Source organism: Hesperophylax consimilis, chromosome 6 (genome assembly GCF_061612785.1).
Source record: "Hesperophylax consimilis isolate HC1 chromosome 6, BYU_Hcon_1.0, whole genome shotgun sequence".
Classification (NCBI taxonomy): Eukaryota; Metazoa; Arthropoda; class Insecta; order Trichoptera; family Limnephilidae; genus Hesperophylax; species Hesperophylax consimilis.
Window position 1 is genome coordinate 24,191,300 of NC_142841.1, and position 21,578 is coordinate 24,212,877.

The following is a 21,578-nucleotide window of genomic DNA, read 5'->3' on the forward strand; positions in this document are numbered from 1 at the left end:
AGAAAACAAAGTTCGCTAAAGTAAGGCAAACGTTTGCAGCGCAGTCCATTGTAGGACTTATTTGCGCAAAATCTGAATGTTCGTTATTCAACGAACCGCCCAGCGTAGCAGAGCTAAAATTTAATGAGGGGGGTAAATTAAAACACATTTGTAAAAGTGTCTATCTAAATAGACTAACAAAATATTACATTTTGGAAACAAGTCAGAACTTTTGTTTGCCCGATTCGGGATTTACAGTAAAGTTTTTTTATGCAGCCAGCAATTTGCGAGCGATTTAAAAAAAGATTAGTAATAAAAAATTGCAGTCAATATTTTAAATTGCAGCAAAGATGAGACAATCTGTAAATTGTATCCGTTACAAAATATTAATGTCTAATCTAAAACTGTGGCTTCTTTCTACTTAGTATGATATTTTTGTACTTTTAAAATTGCTGAATAACTGGCTGCCCTGTTAAATCTACTCGCGTCCACCTTCTTTTTCACTGTGACGACCATAAAACAATATTTATACAACTCACCACAAGAGCGTTTTATTCGAACTGCCAATAAATAAAAATTTACGTTACTCTTCGACTTATTATAAACCTCTCCGTCCTGCAACAAAGCAAATAAAACTATTTTATTTAGCCTATATGTATTTCTGTAATTTCAAGTTTCTACCATTATTTTTAACTAATTTATATATTTGTACTGCTCATATTTATCACAATATTTGTACAAAGTTATGAAAAGACATAAAGAAGTCACTCTTACGCAGTGATCACGTTAAATTATGCACTGCTAAAATATTTGAACAGCACAGATTTATATTTTAATAGAGGCATATTAAAACCCCGTAGTAAGCGTTCTAAGATGGTGTGAAAGGGAGATATGTAAATACGAATGTTAGAGGGAGCAGCGCTAATATTAAAAAACGATAATAATTTAGCGAAAATGGTGAAAATAATTAATAAAACAGGACTAGTTTAAAATAGAGTAAAAATGTGTCCAAAAATGCTTTAGCGGCATTTAAAGATACTCTGTGATTTTTTCCATGCCAATAACATATTAAATAAGAGAACAAAACGTATTTTGATAATTTTCGGAACTTACTTTGCGATTTTTTTCTATCGAGTGAATTTCATATAATTAATGTTGCGGCATAACTAATTATATAGATATTATCTTCAAAAACATTTTTTTTATTTGAAACTTTAGAACTTCAAGAGTTAACGAGAAACTTGTTATAAATCGGTAGAAATTGGGTATGCAGGGGTTTAAAAACATCAGCTAACATAACATACGTTTCCAGTGTTGATCTATTTATAACAGAATTGTAGCATGAAACCGTAGTGTAACTGTTACAATAATACATTCTAGGGAGCCTTGATCTAATGATAGGAACATGAAAGGGAATCAACATTAATACATCAGGGCTATTTAATTGATAATTTACTGATTATTATGTTTGGAAAAGCTAAATATATCAATGTTATAATAAATAATCATTTTATCCGTTAACCCAAACGGTTATCCAAACATAAATATTCTAAGAGTAATCTATTATGAGCACTCGCATTGTTTAAAATATCGTACCGCTTTTAATGAGGAAACCGTTTTTAGTGAAGTGTACGTAGCTTCAAGGTTTTTCAATGAAATCCTCCGGCGGGTTAGACCGGGCCTTCGCGCCAATAGCACCCCTCGGGTAGGCAGTAGGCACCACCCGGCACACAGGCAGTAGTCGCTAGAAGGTAGGCAGTAAGGGTGGGTATTAGGGGTAGGTGTCGACCCACCAACCTTGGAACTGGATATAAAACAGCTTAACTATTACGGTTAATCGCAAACGACCGGGGTGCTTGTAACGCAGGTCCACAAACATGTACACTTACTTAATTGCTTGTTTTGATATATTCATATCAGTTTTATTAACACCAGTACAAAAAATTGTAAAAATTATGAAATCATGTATTAAAAATTAAATTAAATAGGTGCGCTCAACTTATTTGAAATTATTTTTTATAAAATTACAAGGAATTTGCGCATGTCGAAAATACACCTCGAGATAGGTAAGAGATAAAATAATTCTAGTAAAATAGTGATTTGTTTTGGGGTATTATGCCGTGTTCCGCTACCTCATTCTTTAGCCAACGTTTCGGACAGCATTTCAGCGTCCATCATCAGGTCAGATGTGTAAGATGTGTAGATTACACATCTGCCCTGATGATGAACACAGCAATGCTGTCCTAAACGTTGGCTAAAGAAGAAGGTAGCGTAACACGGCATAATACCCCAAAAACAAATCACTATAATACTTTTGGCCGTGAAAATCTTAAATCACAATTCTAGTATGTTTATATTTTTTAACGTATTTAATCCAGCAGGATTGAGAGGATAGTGCAATCCCAATCTGCCATATTACATGAGATATGTAAGACTTTTACATTTAAATTGGAAAATAACATAATATAAAATGAAAAAAAAAACATAAAAGGTATGTACCCAATAAAAACATAAAATAAAAACATCATACAAATAATAAAACTTAAAGTAAAAGATTTACTATCAAAGTACAGTTTCCTGCCCCAGAAGCTGGCTAGTCAGTTATATGTTATGCAAGGGATACCTACTACATACGGGACCGAGGGAAAAAAGGCAGTTACGAATCAGAAGGGAACTCACAGAATCACTGAACAAATAATCCACTTAGAGCTACTTTTGTGCATGCGTAAACACTGAACATTTTTCATTTATAATATTAATATTGCCACTGCAAGCTGGTCTCGATTTGTTATCTGGATTTTAGGTGTGTTTGACTACAACTATTACACTTCAGATACGAATGTACGATATTGTTTTTTTTTCTTCTTGTGACAGCCATTACGCCCTCCGAAAGCATTTTATCATGTTGATTTGCCACACACAATCTACAAAAAATTCCATTGTTATAAAATTTGATATTGTGGCATTCAAATAAATACTTACAAATTTTCTGTTTGGCATTATAAGTTATCTTACACGCCTCGATGTGATATTTTAGCCTGAACTACTTACAATTCAATTCATAGTGTCCATCAGACAAACCAGACAAAACCCACACAAAAAACCTCCCTTAATCCAACACTAACTCAACACTAAATTGATTTTTTTTTTTAAATTTTATTAAAATCAATTTTAATAATATAATTATTAAGTTCTGCAAGTATTTTTTGGTTTTTTGTTATTGTTACAGCTGTTTCGGCTTTGAAGACAATTTTTTGACAAGAATTCGAACATTTGAAGACAAACAATTAAGATAACCTTAATGTGGGGAAAACAGACTTCAAAATACCCCCACAGAATATGAAATCTATTGTCACAATTATTTTATTAGTATATCGGTTTAAGCGGTAGTAAATCATTTTAAATTGGGAGAGGGTAAAATAGAATCATATAAATAAGTCGTCTAAACGTGGTTAAAACCACAGTTTTAAAATGACCTTGAAAGCCGAAACAGCTGTAACAATAACAAAAGTACTTGCAGAACTTAATAATAATATTATTAAATTTGATTTTAAAAAAACTTTCACAGACTAGATCCATCCCCTTACCCTACCTCCCAACATCTCTTCCCCATAGACTATTGATTTTTTTAATCTTTTGTAGTTCATTAATAATTAAAACATGAATGAAAACCTATGATTGGTTCAATTATTGCATTTAAATTATCATACCTTATAATAATATTGCATTTTCTTGCAATAATCTTCTACCGATCTTACCACGTTATATATAAATTAATGTTTCTTTGTTTGTTCTCTATAGACTCAAAAACTACTGGATCGATTTTAAAATTTCAAATTTTCTTCTTATTAGTGTCAGGAGTGCTTAGAGAGGGGTTTGAATGGGATAAGAAGTCGGAGACGCTCGAGAAGGACACTGAACACATTATCTCTGCACTGGAATGAGATTGAATTAAATTAAATTAAACCGGAGTTGAATTAAAGTAAAAACAATGCGTATTTCGTGATACTAGTAAAGATAATGGTAGAAAAAGTAGGGGATGTCCGAGGAAGACATGAGTTAAATAATAAATTGTGGTAAAATGAGACGTAAGTAATGAACGAAGAGGTGTAAGGAGAATGTATGACTTGGAAGAGAGTTGTTGAAGAAGTCGAGGAATCCCGACGAAAACATGTCACGATCAAGTTAAACAATTATTATAATACAATAATATTATTTCCACCTTAAAAATTCTCTACTCTAGAATTTATAACCTCAAAACTTTACCCCAAACCATTTATAAGTCCTCAAGCAACGCCCGTTACACGTTAGCTAATTTTATATAAATCCCAAAATCGCAGAAAAATTCTTCAAACTAAATGGTTTTTTCGTCATGTGAATGCCCAAACGAGGGTATAAGAAAAAATATGGAATTTCCCCAGTTCCTACCTCTCCATAGAAAGGTGGGAAAGCACTATCTGCATATACGGTAGACAGCACAACAGAGATTTACCGAGAATCGAGAATATCGAACGTGTAAAAGCCTTCTCTATTTGCCGCGAATATTCCGAGGATTTCCGCTCGGAAGCGGGCGGGCTTCCCAGAATGAAACGCGGTTATTTTATCTATGGCGGTGTCAATATTATTCTCGATTCACTTTTACCATAGACGAAGTAAAATAAAGATTGGGAAAGTATTATTGTTACACGATTTGGCGGGAAATATTGATTTTCTCATTTGGGTGCGTGAGACTGGAACGGGTTTATGACAGGCCAGAAAGCGAATTTATTAAGTAGGTACTCTGATTGTTATAATACGAATAAATTGGTTTTAAATATGTGTGGCTTACAGTTGGCATCAACATTATAAACATTGTAGGAAGGAAGCCATAAAAATGTTACGTGTTATTACTGCTTGTACTCTACATGTAAATAAAATATTGTTTTGTGTCAAAAAAAGTCACGTTATTTCTATTCACTAGCCTTATTGGCTATTCGAGACACGGAGAAAAATTACAGGTTTTATGTTCAGACTTGCCAAAGTCTTCGGCGTTGTCCAAGTTTTGAGTAGAGCTTTTATAAATCAGTCAGAGGATTGAAAAATAATAATTTCTAAATAAAAAAATAAAATACAGTGTGTGGCAAGCCTACGCACGACGGAAGTGAAACTTTTAATATTCTTCTCTCTCTCTTTTCATTTCATTCTCTCTTTTTTTCTGTCTATTGACATATTTATAAGTAGCATGTGATAAAAAAAAAGTTATAAAAATATGGGATTCGAACCCGGGTCCTGCATAACGAGTGTCGAACGCTCTGCCTCTAGACCGCGAGGAGAGGTATCTCGCGCGACGAGAACCGCGTATACAAAGTGTACTCCTCAATTGACTTGACAATTTTTCGTTTTCAAACACGGCAAATGAATAATATCACATAACGTCTCGTTAACGCTTAATATAGGGTCGAATCGAAGATATATCAGCAGTGTGAAGTCATATCTGTCGTTTTTCAAAATATTTCCGTATATTTGTCCGTTTTGGAAAAGATCTATTGTGTTTTAACAGTCTCATACCCGTATGGAGTCTGAATTTGAAAAACATTTCTAAATTTTGAAAAACTCACTTACGGCTGTGTTTTTTACTAAAAAAAACTTGTCACGAGGGTAATTAGTCGCGTTATCGGCCTTGATTAGTAATTTTAATGATTCAAAATAAAAATAATCAATCAAAATACCGAGCGACTCTACCGGCTCGATTTGTAAGCTATATTTCGACCAAAATATCATATAGTCAAAATATCTAAAAGCCGCAGCACGAGAGCATTTTATCACTTTTCCTCGTATTAAAAAAAAATCAAAAAAAGAAAAAAAAAATAGTTAAAGCGGGGATCGAACCTCGGTTCTTCACGATGATAGTCGGGCGCTCTGCCTCTAGACCACGAAGCTGAGTTTGGAGAGTGACCTAAACTAGGTATATGATATTAGCTAGGCTCCTATGGCGAAATGATCACGGTTTTTCGTGACGGTCATGAGTCAGTTTTACTCCGGTCCTCGAAAATGCATAACGCTCGTAAAGAAGTTTCATTTCAAAAAATTGTCTTAGCATCATTTCTTACTCTGTTTTATTACTATTAGACTTTACTGAACTAAGAAAACTCTATATCCGCATTATGTTTTGTTATCACAAAATATCTTAGTATAGGAAACACATTAAATATGATATATTATATAGCCTACCGTCTGGTTATAATAGCGTAGAAATAAAACGTGTCAAAAGGAATAAAATATGTCCGAGGATATAATATATATGTCCAATAAGGTTATGTGAAAGCGGCCCTTTTCCTTTTCCCGCCCTACTCCCGTTTCCGCGCCGATATTAGCGCAATAACAAGCCCTCGTAACACTTTCAGATGAAATGGTTGAAATAATGGTGTTCTGACGTCACCATTGCGCATTTACAAGCACCTACCGGTGGCGTACAGTGTTCCACTTCGTACTTGAAAATATTACATTCAAGCAACACTGGTACAAGCACATTTCCAATACACGTTGTATGAATTGTATACCATCTATGAAATTAAACTTAGAGCTTGTAAGAAATACACTTTTATGATTAATAGATATCTTCTGTGTCGGTTTTAAGAGTTTAACGAGTACCTAATCATAGCGTTTATTACTCCACTTCGTAACTGAAAATATCACTTTCAAAGTACAGTGTTACGAGTAAATCCATACCTTGTCACATTTCCAATACAAATTGAATAGCATTGTATCTATAAAATTGAACTTAGAACTTACTGGAAATATTCTTTTATGATTAATAGAAATCTTCTGCATCTGTTTCATAAGTTTAAAGTGTAGTTTCCTACTCGTAGCCTTTAGTGCTCTCCTTCACATCTGAAAAATTACAATATTTCTTAATTAAATTACAATATTGCTTAGTCAGTCGACTTGTAGGTTCATGCCTTGTCACATTTCCAATACATATTGTTCGTTCTTCAAATACAGTAATCAAATATTGTGACACAATTTTAATTAAAAACAATAAACATTTCGTTTTAAACTCTTTTATTATTTAGATTAAACCGGCATGTTTCATGAGTAGTGTTAATTAAAAAGTAATTGTTTGTCGGAGTTTGCTAATCATTTATTGGAGAAAAACCATTATTTTGATTTTAATAATGATAAAGAGATTTAATAATAATTTAACTGCAATTTTAAGGCGATGCCATACGTAGTAATGCAAAATCATGTATTTTTGATTTGAATTTTTGGTCGCCTAGAAATGTTTCAGATGCTTTAATTAAATACTGCGAGTAGAATACATTCTGACCTTTGAAATAATCGAGTATTTTTTAGATAAGTCTTTTTATAAGCCCAGAAAAAAATGAAGTATAAGGCCTATGAAAACTGCTTTAAAGTTCAAAATCTCCTACTTACGAACCCATTTTCGGTTATAATTTTATTGTATCATGTGGCAAATTAAGTTATTTATAAAATGATCGAATAACAATTAAATATTTATGCCTGAACAACCACAAAATAAAATAAAAGGCACTTTTTGGCCATGTTTTTGTTCATGCATAAATCAAAACAGGCTGATGGTGTTATTAATAGCGGCTCAATTTAAAATATTACACGACATAGTGCATCGCCTGGTATTCGTTTAGATTTAGACAAAGTGGATATTTTAGAAATTAGAAAAAGTGTAACAATTTAATTATTATAATTTTTTTTTTCGATTGTAAGTCCCCCTCTTTCCCCGTCACCCCTCACCCATTCCTTAACCCACTACATTTGTAATACATTTTTAAGTATACCATGATGATGTGAGCATTGCTCACTAAACATATCGGTTTTATCTACATTAACAATAAAAAAATGGTTAAAGTGATTATTATTTATAGTAAATTTTATGAATTGTACAATTTTTTTTTAATTGTACAACATTTTATTAATTGTACAACATTTTATCAATTGTGCAATTTTTTATTTACTGTACAACATTTTATTAATTGTACAACATTTTATTAATTGTACAACATTTTATCAATTGTACAACATTTTATTAACTGTACAACATTTTATTTATGAAATATAATCTAATATATTAAGCATAGAGCTTGTTTGAAACACACTTTTCGTATCCTTTTCAAAAATATCACGACTACCGACTACATTACCTACCAAACTTTTTAGTTTGTTAGAGTTTTTAAAAATTATTGAAATACTCGTAAAGTGAATTTGATAAATTGTAAAATTTCTACTCGATATGAGTTGCACAAGAACCAATGCTTTAAAACGAACACTATAAATGTTTGCAATTCGCATTGAAATCTCCTTGCGACACATTTAATTATGCCTACATTATTTCTGAATTGTCGGTTTTAAATTACCAATATAAACTGTTTCACTGGGCAGAACATTAATAAAACTCGGTTACAATATTTAGGTATATTTCTGTCGCCGAAACTTTTTGCCGAAGAGCCTTTAATAAAATTGACCGTTTTCTTCTTCTAATCAGGTCGTTAAATAATAAAAATACATACATTATTTAAGGTGTGGTCAGGCCTTTATATCTAAAACTAATAAACATTCTATAAAAATATATAAATACTCTGTTTATATATTTTTCATTTGATATAAACAAAAACTATCGATAATAATACCGCTGTTCATTTTTTTTTAACTAATCGAATGCAGGTGAAAAGTGTGACACCCTTACATATGTGGAAGTAACAGAAGCAGTAAGGTAGTAGATAGATTTCTGGTACACTTAAACCTTGCCAATGAACAAATCAGCAATTAATTTTTATAGTAACGTTCTGTTAACTCTATTATAAGTTTAATTAGTTTTACATCCAACTTTCTTATAATATTATGGTTTTTATTTTAAATATTTTTTTGTCCTTTTCTAATTAGGGTACTTTGAATACTATCGGGACGTGTACGCACAGAAATCTGTTCTATGTATTAGTGCGGATACCTTAGCGCAAGCGAAGGTGTGCAGTAGTATTGGTGAACAAAACCGGCGACACTCGGCAAAACAATTCCACACAGTATGAACTGCTCATAGCACATCTCGTTCTTCTAATATCTTTGAAAATACCTAACCGAATTGAATCATTTAATATTTTTTTGAAAAAATCTAGAACGGAGGTGAGCTACTTTATTTATTTGTATTTTAAATTATAAAATAAAGGCCTTTGAGAAGTCGATTTTTCATAATTTTAGAAGCAACTTTGACATTTTATTGTGAGTTAATAGTAATTATCATAAACAAAATATTTTGGGTCCGTATGTTCCAAAGTAAATCGGTTGCTTTATTAATCTTTAACTAATATGTTTTTTAGTCCTTTTTTAATTCACATAATATCATATTACCTCGTAGGTAGGGCAAAATAATTTTTTTAATGACAGTCACAAATAATTGCCATCTTTGCCTCTAAAATCGTAAAAAACCGAGTTATTTAATGGCCTACATTTTATAATTTAACGCATAAAAAAAAAATTGCTCACATCTGTACTGGATATTTAACCGTTCCTCTTAACACATTAGCGTAAAAAAAACAACCAACCGTTCCTGCTTGTAGCAGTGAGCAAATAAGTATTGTGTAAGGTAACGTCATTTCCCTCGTGTGTGGGGCTCCCCGCGGAGATAAAACAGAAAACATGTAGGGGAGTTTCAAATGGGTTCCAGAGAGCCAATTACCCAAATCCCCTCATTGTATATGCACACGTCTCCAGAGAGGCTGTGAATTCATCATGATGTAAAAGCATTTATCTTGTTTTTACACTTGTTTCATATTCTGTTAATGTATACATTCCTGAATATCGGTACATATTATAGATATCTCTAAAAATAAACTGTAACTCGAGGATTTTTTTTGTGTCTTAATCCTATAGTACCTGTCTACTTGTAGGTAATTTAGTAACTCAAGCAATATGTGTTTTTATATTAATATATATTTTAAGTGAGTACCACACACGAGTTCCAACTGTTCCATGCTAACCGGAGACAGTGAGACCTTGGCATTCCCAGTTGGGGTGTGTTGTGAGGTGAAATATGACCACGGGGGCCATAGAATACGCAGTATGTTACTTTAAGACCATTTCGCCAGTCGTCCGATGGCCATACTGTCTAACGGGTATGTACCTAATCCTCCCAATGGGGAGATGTGACAATTGCATTAGGAATTTATTAATAATATTAGAAAATCCACTTACAGTCCTTGCGGTTGACCCCAATGAATTAAATGGACTTAATTCGTGGTATATATCTGTATTACCATTTCGCCAGCGGAGTTAACCCGACCCGATGGCTATTTCTACCAACGCGTAATCCGCCCCAATTGTGATGGGGAGTTATGTGACAATTGCTTATTAATAATAAAGGGGGTTATTTAAAAAAAATACATTTAGTATATTCATTAATACAGGTTCTACTTTTCGTCCCTGTGGTACGCCCTTCTGAATTAACTGGAAATAATGGTATATTATAAATATATAAATATATACCAAATATTTAAAAGCTATGACATACTTGATATACGCCAATTATATTTAAAAACACTACTAAACTACATTTTCGACCAAAAAAACAAACCCCAACAAACACAAAATATCACTATTAGACCGGTCAGAAAAGCGTATAAAAAAAACATAAAAACTCCGACGGTAAACACTACCTTTGGACAAAGGCACCATAAATACCACGCTATTAAAGCATTCAACAGTCTTCCACTTGAAACAAAAATTGAGGAAAATAAAAATAAATTCAAACACAAAATAAAAAGATGGATTAAAGAACAAAAAAGACAATATTTCCAAAATTCTATAACATAAAAGAATAAAACATATACACGCAACACAAAAAAAATATAAAACACGCAACACGTAAAAATAAATAAATCATTATAAATGCCGATTTCCATTCTCTTTTAATATTTTTCTTTTAGTGTGATAATTAGATTTTAATTTCTAATCTTTATTTTTAGTTTAAATTTATCTTTATTTTAATGTTGTTTTTTTGTTTAAATGTATAAATTCTTGTATTATAAAATGGGGGCCTCAGCACGGGTAAACAACCCAGTGAGGCCAATATTACTGAATTAAAATATGAAATACTGTAAAATAATGTATCAATAATAAAAAAATAAAAATAAAATATTTGATATCCATTGGTCACATGGCCAAACTGACTAATGGGTAATTCACCCAACGGGGTGATATGACAATTGCATTAGGAATTTCGGCAAATATCTATTACGCACAAACTACAACATCGCCAGTCTGCGGTTATTGATCGATGATTCGAGGTCGACTAATGAATACTGATTAACAGGTAATAGCATCGCATTTATATTTGACGGTGGCGGGTTCAAATCCCGGCTTGCGCATGTAAATTTTATTTGATTATTTTTGTGTTATTTTACAATTTATTCATTAAAAATAATATAAAGTATTTTTACTAAGAAACCCTCTGCATCGCCCTTGTGTAATACCACCATTAAGAATTGAAACGTTGCTTGAAATGGCTTTAGCCGTGTTTAGTGACCGGATCTGGACAGCCATGAACTCCCCTACCTTCCTCTGTTCCCCATCTCCTTCCTCTCCGTACTACCTTCAGCGTCAGAACATACCCTGATTGGGATGCCATAGACTCACTGGTTCCAGACGGTTGGGAGCAGTTGGAACTTTTGTGCGGTGTTCGCAAAAAAAATAGATATATTAAATACATCTAGCTGGTTTTACTTAATTTCACTAAATAACCCCGAAAAGTTGATGCTTTCCAGAAATAAAAAAAGCACACATCGATTCACAACTTCTTTTTACATTAGCTCCACACAGGAGGTCTTTCAAGTTTTGCATTGCAAAATCTATACATTCATCAAAAATATTCAAATTCAGTCACGATAAAGATCGTTCCAATTTAGAAGAAATTTTCCATTTGACCAGCGGAAACATTTCTAGGCGGCGCTAACAACCGGCCTTGGCGAATTCATTAATCAGATAAGCTTAAATACGTGGAAAAAAATCCCTTAAAAGTTGACCTAATTGTTGAACCTATTTTTAAACAACCTGAATATTGGAGAAAATAGTGCTCCAACACTCTGTAGGTATACTAGTTTCGAACATTCTTTCATACATCCTCTCTTAAAGAGCTTTTTAGTATCATTCCTTCAATTTCCAACAAGCCTCTGGTCTGTACGGCCATCAAACCTTATTTACCAGCTTCACCAGATAACCAGCGTTTTGTCTCTGAAGGGCTATATATATATATCGGTGACAGGATAAATCATCAAAATGATAATTCATCACATCTTTAAAAAGTTCAATAAAGTCATGGAAAGTAATGAAACAAAAACTTTATTAACTAGGTTAAGTAGGTTATGTTAGGTTTAATTTTTTTTTCATCGTTTCTAATGACTTTATATCAGATTTTAAAGGTGTTTTAAATTGTCATTGTGTCGAGTAATCATGTAACCATTCAAATAAAAAAATAAATTTAAAAAAAACTCCGTATTTGCATTTACGATTGCTCCTGTATATCCAAGTTACTTGATACCTACACCCAAAGATTAAACAGGCTGTTTTATCATCAATAGGTCACGTTATTAATTGTTTTTATTAAATGTAAACATATGTTTACAAGGTTTTTACGCAAAATTCAAAGGATTACAAATGATTGTAAGCAATAATTTTTATCCAAACACAAATATAATTTTTTTTAAATCTTCTAAAAAAAAGAAATGCCGGTGAAAAAAGTGAAAAAGCAAAAATTGTTGAATGAAATCTTTAGTATTTATTAAATTATTTGGCTATTAAAAATAAGCCGATGTAGCATAGTGGTTCCGTGCACCTGAGCGGCAATCAGAATGTGAAGGTTCAATTCCCTTCGGCGCGGTTTATTTTTTCTCGGAAGATTTTTTTCAATTTATATTTGTGTTTCAGGCTAACAATAATTGATTTAAAAAAAATTTACAAGTTATTTTAATTGAAGTATTTTAAGTTTTTTTAAACACATTAATTCATGGCTGGCTTCAAATGCTCAGAGAGACATGTGAAAGAAACCCAGGTAAGTATTTATTTATTTATATTAAGTGTGTGCCACAAAATCTCGATTAAAATAATTATTTTCCTTCCTTCCCCGAAAGTAACAAATCCAATAAAATCGGCCAAATTTAGCAATTTTATGAACATTCCGACACTCTTCGATCGTTTTTCGTATCGATAAAATGTTGTATAAAATATTACATGGTTACGTTGGCATTCTCATAATAACTTGACGTCTGAATATAGCTTTCGCACGCGACTCGCGACGTGATATACTCGTACGTGTAAGTATTCTTTATTTTCTGTTTCCCTTACATTAAAGGCAGTTACACACAGCAAACATAATATATAAATATGCGTGGGCGTGGCCTATCCCACGATATTATTCGTATACAATGCCATACAGTCATCATAGACGAGTAATATGATATATATAATATGTGCGCGTAGTCTGTTATATTCCTTGATCTGCAAGCCGAGCGATGTGTTGTAATTTATATTTTCCCCATCTCTAAGCATTGACGTAAATCGATGTCATTGGAATGTAAACCGCCATCCATTAGCTGTACTACGTGCCTAGCATAGTTCCTTCTGAGTGTGGAATTGAAATGAAAAATGTCTAATCTGTCTCAAAATAAGAGAAAGCTATGTGTGTGATGCCAGTTTTATCTGAACGTTATTTGTACGAGTCCATGTGGCATTTCAAAATTGATATGCATATTGTATATATTTAAATATCTTGTTGTTTTTATGACATTACAAAGTTTGAATATTAGGGTCACCTACCCATGCAATCGTCAAATTCTTACCAATTTAATTTTTAACCTACAAATGATAGATAATATTAAGATGTATTTTTATTAAAAATACATATGCCACAGGATCATTGCCTTTCAAAATAATAAAATTGCCTTTATATGACACAAATCCATTGACATTATAAAAATACAAGATACGTTATATTCACACTGACCGAACAAAAAATGAGACACCACATATGAAATGGATTGCCATTCAAGGAATATGGATCTTAACGGGCCACTAAAGTACGTCCACTGGGCCTAGTTCAGTGAAACCATACGCGTTATCTCAGTATCGTATCTTCACTCTATTAATTCATCTAAGCATCTGCCAAGCATTTAAACAAAACAAATACACACATCGAAAAAAGTATTATTAATACATTATCGCTGGTTTGATATGATAAGTTGTTCCAATAATTAGTTTCAATTTAAAGTACGTTGAACTTGAATAATGTATACATTACGCAAAAAAAAATCGCATTAGTACAATCGAAATTAGTATGTTAAATTATTTCTACACAATTTTCATAAAATATAAAAGTTTTATTCTATTTTAAACTACTGTTGCCACTTTTACATTAAATCTAATCCGCTTGAAATTTAGCATTTCCAGTTTTGTATAACTGTATTATTTGGAGTCTGCAATCATAAGTTTGAAAGCACAGAGTAATATATGCACAAATATCGTCTTTGGATGGTGAGATTTGAAATACAGCTCTGGTATTTCCCGAATCCAAATCCCTAAAAGCTCGGTTAGTATCAACGGAGGCTTTCAGGGTATGTTGTATACGAGCGGGTGGATTTATTGGAGGTTTCAGAGCTTCCGACCGTCCCTTATCGATTAAACATATCGTATTTCTATTCCTATTTTTGTACCATGGAAATCATTAACTCGCCGTGATGTAATCATTGTTATATGTTGTACTAAATTCAGAGAGACCTAAAATAGATTACAGCAAAATACTGTGGTGATATTTGAATGAAAATAATATCTACTAGTTTGGGTTCATTTCATACCAATATCAAAACTACTACCCGTGAAAAATTACAGAATGTAACTTGACTTTGCCAACACGAAAAAATAAGAAGTTTCGTTTCACCGTTCTTGATTTTTGTTCAAATATAGAATAAAAATAATCGTCTTGCTAAAAAACGTGGTGTAAATATTACGCGTCGCGTAAGGTTAGAATACTGTACAATTTGATCTATCACTTTGTTTGGTTAAAACGGTCATAAATCAGGCTCAAGGCCGGCTTTACAGCACTAAAAGACGGTAAGTACTTTATCGTTTGTCCGCAATCGAAAAGATTATTTTTATAGTTTGATATTTTTGTCAGTTCCAATTTTGAAAACACGCACAAGGAAAACACATTGTTTAGTTATAAGACTTGGCAAAGACACTTCGTACAGAACAATGATTTATTAAATTATTGCGAGGCAAAAAGGAGCGGGGAGGGAAAAGAGATGGAAAGATGGAAGGTTGGGAAGTACGTGGTTACTCAGATCTGGTCACTAAACCCGAAAAAACATTTTTTATCTTATCTCACCAAATGTTGATTCCTCACAGACAATAATGAGTACTGCTAATTTATTAAAATCCTGATAAAAGCGGGATAGCATCTCATTCCTAATAAACTTTTAGTACATTCATAATATATCAGAACACGTGTTTATCCAGCTGCGTTTGTCCTGGTAATCCACAATGACGAAATGGTAAATTATTAGAATTTTTATGAACAAGTGTTCCGACATCTCCTAAATACATTCGTGTTTTACTGATAGCTTATTAGGAAACCTGTCAATTCATTCATTAATTCCTACAGTCCCGTTTTTAACAGGAATGCGAATAATTTGAAGAGATTTTTAATTAATCAGCAATATATCAGTTTTCTCCGTGGATGGGATGTTTCACCACTTTTTGGGGCGGTTTCTATCTCCTACTCCCGACAAATTTTATTACTCGTTTGATTTTTATCTGTTTTAGGCTCCGCGATTTATAGAGTGACTGAGATCGATTAGTATCAAGCGAAGTAATAACTTCAGACAGTTTTTGTGTCATGTCATGCCAGAAACTAGTTGAAGTCACGTCAGGCCGTAATAAATGATCCTTTGCCTGAAAATGATTTATGTTGATCCTAGGCGTGAAAGTACCGAGACTTTTTGACGGAGAAAAACTCATATTATTATATCAAATCTATCATCTATCGTTTGTTTTGCAGACAAGAACATTTCTTCATATCTGACTGTGATAAAACATGCCAAATAGCACATCATGCTAATTGTGCTCCCTTGAGGTGATTTTTCACAAATACCAATCTTGCAAATATTATTATTATAAGTGGAAGTTTTAATCATCGCAATTCTGATAACCTTTTCAGTATTGAGTAAATCTATAAAATTAAACAATTTATATCAATTATTTTTAAACTGATAAATATTGAAGCTCCTTTATTACAAAAAGTATTTCAAATTTTGTACAACTGATAAACGACCATTTACGATATATTAATAATAGGTGTATGTATCAGTGATGTAAAATTTAAACAGCGTCGATTAATAAAGCCCTAGTAGTTCTGTGAACAGTTGTAGACCTCGCATCCAAAAAAGTATGTTTCTAAGTTTTTCTTCAAAACCATTTATTTAAAACAATTTAATTGATCAAAATTTAAATTTATTATGAAATCATAAGATTTGAAAGTACGTACTTGAATACCTACGTACTTAATTACAAACTGCATACTTTGATTATTTTTTTTTTCATTTTAAGTGTGGAATTATGCACTTTGTCCAAAGAACCGACTATATATCAATTAAAATTATTTTTACAAACTTTTTTCAGACAGTTAGGTACCATAATATTTTTAAAGTATCGAATAAGAAAGTCCAAATAAACACTACAATTTCACATTTGGATGGTGGCCATCTTAAAATGGAAACGGAACATACAAACATATTTACAGAAAGACAAAATGCAAACGAGTTAAAACAGGACTTGGCTACACTCAGCCAATAATCGTGTGAAATTTTTTGAAATATAATAAACCTTTTCGACGAACTTCGTGGCAAGAGCAGCAAGGTCCTTGTATTCGGGTCCTATTATACAGGGCTCGAAATCCTGCGTGCACGTTATTTTTAGTTGTTGTTTTGATACGTGATATGTTCTGTTTCATATATAATAATGAATGCATATTACGTTTGTATCCCGTTATAGATACTCGCAGTATCCCCCTGGATACCCAGGATCGCCAGTGTCGTGAACAATTAACCAAGACAACTATCCAGAATTGAAATGTCGAAATTCCCCGCGTTCCGGATTTCTACGAATTAATTACACATTCCCTTAAATACTTTAATCTCTATATATTTTCTGTGTCAGAAGAGGAATCAAATGAAATTACCTCGTTAGAAAAAATCGCAAAAGTATGCTCCGAAAATTATTAAAAACTCGTTTGGTTATGTTATTTAACGTGTTATAGATATGACAAAATTCAGTGTTTCTTTAAATGTTTAAATGCTACTTTAGACTTAAGCCATGCTTTATTAATTATTTTCGCTTGCACATATTATTTATGATAATTTTTTAATATTAGCGCGCTCCCCCTAATTTACATATCTGCCTCTCAAACCATCATATTTTTCTCTTTGAACCCTCCCTAATCAAGTAGTTACCACCATTCTCAAAAAGAGACTTCTCTTTCATTAAAACAGATTCTAGATCTGTCAGCCCCTAAGCGGAACTGTTCTTTCTTCCTGGCATCAAGTTTACTTTTACTGTCAAAATATTGACCATTGCTTATTTCGTTCAAGTTCTGCTCATCTTCGCTAAAAATATCTTCAAATTTGGCAGTCATTTTCATATTTTTTCAATCAAAACAGCGTGTTTTTTGGTGTAAACTAAGTTATTTTTCAATCCCGCGGGATTGCAAATCCTTGTTGGGACTACAGTATGAAACCATTCTGCCTAAATATACTAACTGCGCTCCCCGCGGGGTTCGTCTGAAAATGGTTAAAAGGTGATATTATGTGGTAAACAGTATGATTTTTTTTTTAAATTACCAAACGGATATAAAAAAATGTACGAGTATCTTTTTCCCATATCGGAATATGAAATTAATTATTTTGAGGAAGTTGGTTGGAACGAGGGGGAGCGGTGTTTCCGGTTAAAAGAGATGGAAAATTTTGTTTTCAGCATTAAATTTAAGGCAATTCCATCTTAATTCTAGTCATTTCCTTCCTCGTCTTCTCAGGATATACGACTGTGGGTAGTGTTCAGTGCTCATGTTCAGGACGTGAAATATCGTTTAAGGATTTCACCACACATAAATATTCTAGACGGATTATGAAGGTACCTTTTGAAAATAAAATGTTCCACGTTACCATTTGAATCTTGATCATTACCATTAATCTGAGATGTGCGTTATTCCTTCATTAAATTATTCACGTTCAATGAATTTAAGTGCCATTTTCAAGATTGCAACTGATAATCTACCCGTCGTGTGACACAATAAAAATTCCCTGGGAAGTAAGCACAATAAACATATAAAAGTAAGTTCATACGATGTAACTCGATAAATTCAATTGATTGAGCGCTGTAAAGCCAAAATGCTATATCTATAGATACGGCATATTGCCATAGATCAGGCAGTCTGTAACTTAACTCTTCTGTAATGGCAGAACATTTCAACTTAAAACAGTAACAGTATTCTGCCAGGACAAATCCCACAAATACGCTGTTTTGCCATTACAACGCCGTGCGGGAGAAAGAATGTTTTAGTTACAGCGTATTGGCCTTGCGTATCGGAAAGCTATCTGTGCCACGTGCACGTCGCGCGATGTGTCAATATGATATATCACCACCAAGCTAATGTTGAGATGAATGATTTTTTGGACTCGTGAAAAATCGTCATCAATTTTGTAACTATAAGATTTGTAGCTATGAACATTATTTTTTTAAAATGCCTCAAGACACTGCTTTTCAAAAAATAATCGTTCCCACGATCAATACCAATTTATAAATGAAAGCTTTTCTAAAGTTCATCGAATCATAGTTACAGACCCAGAGACTGAGGCACCACTGATTTTTTTTTTTAATTAGCAGAGACGCATTTTCGATTTTTACCACATATAGCGTAGATCTTCGAACGAATCTCAGAGTTAGAATATTTGCAGAGTAATTTGGTCCATCTAGAATATACTCGTAAGTAGCTTCATCGATTTATAATTACAATAGATTAAACCTCTCATGCCTAGTTCAAACTTAACAATAGCACCACCTAAGATTAATTTGAAAATACAACTTACCATCGAATTCCGATGCCCCGCTTCGAAAGCCTAAATATAAATAGCTAGATATAAGTTTCCTACAATTGCGTAAAACAGAGCACAAATTTATCGCTCAATCCCGTTTTGTGATTTGTTCATTTTATCGCCGATGAGGAATATATATTTTTTTTATTTTTTTAACTTTCGTAAAGCCTGCGAGAGCCCCCACCGAAAATGTTGCTAACTGCCTCATATTTTTGTCTGAATAATGATCTTCACAAGACTCTCAGTTTGAAGCCTAAGACACATTATGCTGTACGCATGAGGCATTATTTGGGCGTGGCCTATAGGTATTATAAGTTGTTTCACTCTACATCTCCACTCTTCACTTTATAATTCACTCTTCACATCAACTGCCGCGGAATATCAGTTCTTTGTATGGGATCTGTCCCCTTAACAGATGCCAGCCGCTTGATCACGGCGCTCCGTAAATTGATCTGACCCCACTCCTCATACGGCAGTAGAGGGGGTCGCATAATTTTCAAATATAGCCTGGCTAGCACGACACGGCGCATCATCTTCGCCACGCCCAGACTTATAACACATCATCTGTCAGGTGTGACAGGTCTGTATAGGATTGTATAGAGAGCGATATAGAGTTATATAAAACGCTTTGATGCGTATAGCGTAATCTGTCACCCCCCTTCACGGGACAAACTTGCTCAAAGACAAATTTGCTCTATGCAGACCAACAAAAGGTAAAAATCAACGCTTCTTCCGATCTTTCGACTGCGAAATAATGCACTTTCTTTTTTATAAATGTTTTCTTGAACCAAATGTTTGGTATCGGTGTTAATTTTAAGTTTCAAACGCCCTGTCTAGATAATACTGACGTAGTACGGGAATCCGATCTACATTTTTTTTATTGAAAAGATATTAATTTTGTTTTTCTTTTCTTTTCAGGTAGTGTTGGTGTTCATTCTCAGTATAGCATCGCTCATTATCTACTTCATTGACGCGTCTAGGTAAGTTAACACATTGTTACTTTATTTTTATTTGATCTAGGGTACGTATTATAATTATGAAACGCTGGAGAGACAATTCTTTATAGCTGAAAAAATCACATTGAATTTTAATGAAATTGTTTAGAAAAAAAAAAATTCATAACAATAAGATAAAGCGTAGGCTAATTAAATTATCTTAAAAAGGAGAAAACTCCCTGTAAATAGAAAATTGCATCGAAGGCCCCCCATATACAGAAAATTCTTTTTTTAAATGTAAAACCGCACAAGACTTCCAACTGCTCCCAACCGTCCGGAGCCAGTGAGACTATGGCATCCCCAATTGAGGTATTTTGTAAGGCTGAGGGTAGTGGGGAGGAGAAGGAGATGGGGAGGAGGAAGGTCGGGAATTAGCAAGTAAAATAATTCAAGATTACTGTTTAGTTTTATACGAGTATATTATGCTCTTTATCACATTTATGCTGCCAGAGTTGTAGATACTCTTCAGAACATCTACTTCTAATTCCTAGTTTCTTCATCATCATGACAAAACACTGGCCCCGGGCAGCTGGTAACTCTTGTGCTATATTCATAAAAAAATAAGGTGTTAAATTTGTTGTTTCTGTGCCGTGTCAAAACTTTTCTCCCGATTTCCTAGAAATTCTCCGATTCCAAGACTTCACAATCTCGGAAACAAATATTCTGATCTGGGTGATATATTTCATTTGAAAACTAATCAGTATAAATGTTGTATATTCTATCACTTTTATTCTTCTAGACAAAAATAGACCTATGTACCCATATAACTTCTCCGCTTCTACTATTTTGTTTTGTTGAATCTTTTAAACTCAATTATATGCGTGAGGATTCATTTTTGCCATTATGTTTACATTCTTCTTTATTGTATTAATTTTTAAGTGTTTACTCTGATACAAAATGCTTGAAATTTTTTTTAAAGAAAAGCCCACTAGGTCGTGTAATAAATAATAAATAAATAAATATAAAAAATTATATATACTTTTTTACAACTATCTGTTTTGCCATTTAACTTTATAAAGTATCAAATAAAGACTTGTGTTCTAAAAAATTACTAAAAAATGAACGACGCATCGTCAATTTTCTTAGGGAGATGACGCCACAAGAAAAAGTACTGGAAATTTATCTAAAGAAATGTAAATTATATTTTTGGAGATACAAAATTTACCGTAATCTTACATGGCCATAGAATAAGAAATTGGACCAACTAGGAAAAGCTTACATTACTAAGTGAAACCATTTTTTAAGTAGGGTGATTTTAGAAACCTTAATCCGTGGAACGTGACACAGAGAGGCTTGCGGAGATTGGACTATTCTTGTGGCGTCTTCAATTTAAAATCTCTTCCACTTATTTTCTAATTTATTTTATTAATTTTATTCAATTTGGGTGGCGGGTTTCGGTACCGCCGCCCCGGGAACCATTTATTAGATAACCAATACCTCTGCCATAGGTCACCCCAAGTGGTCT

General features: G+C 33.0%; 1 protein-coding gene across 1 annotated transcript in view; it reads left to right on the plus strand.

Moving 5' to 3' along the window:
• slo (calcium-activated potassium channel slo) overlaps positions 1-21,578 on the plus strand; it is a 141,415-nt gene that overhangs the window by 66,468 nt on the left and 53,369 nt on the right. The window contains exon 2 of the mRNA XM_089632480.1: positions 20,037-20,098. Coding sequence (XP_089488606.1) covers positions 20,037-20,098 — 62 coding nt within the window. The remainder of the gene's footprint in view (positions 1-20,036; positions 20,099-21,578) is intronic.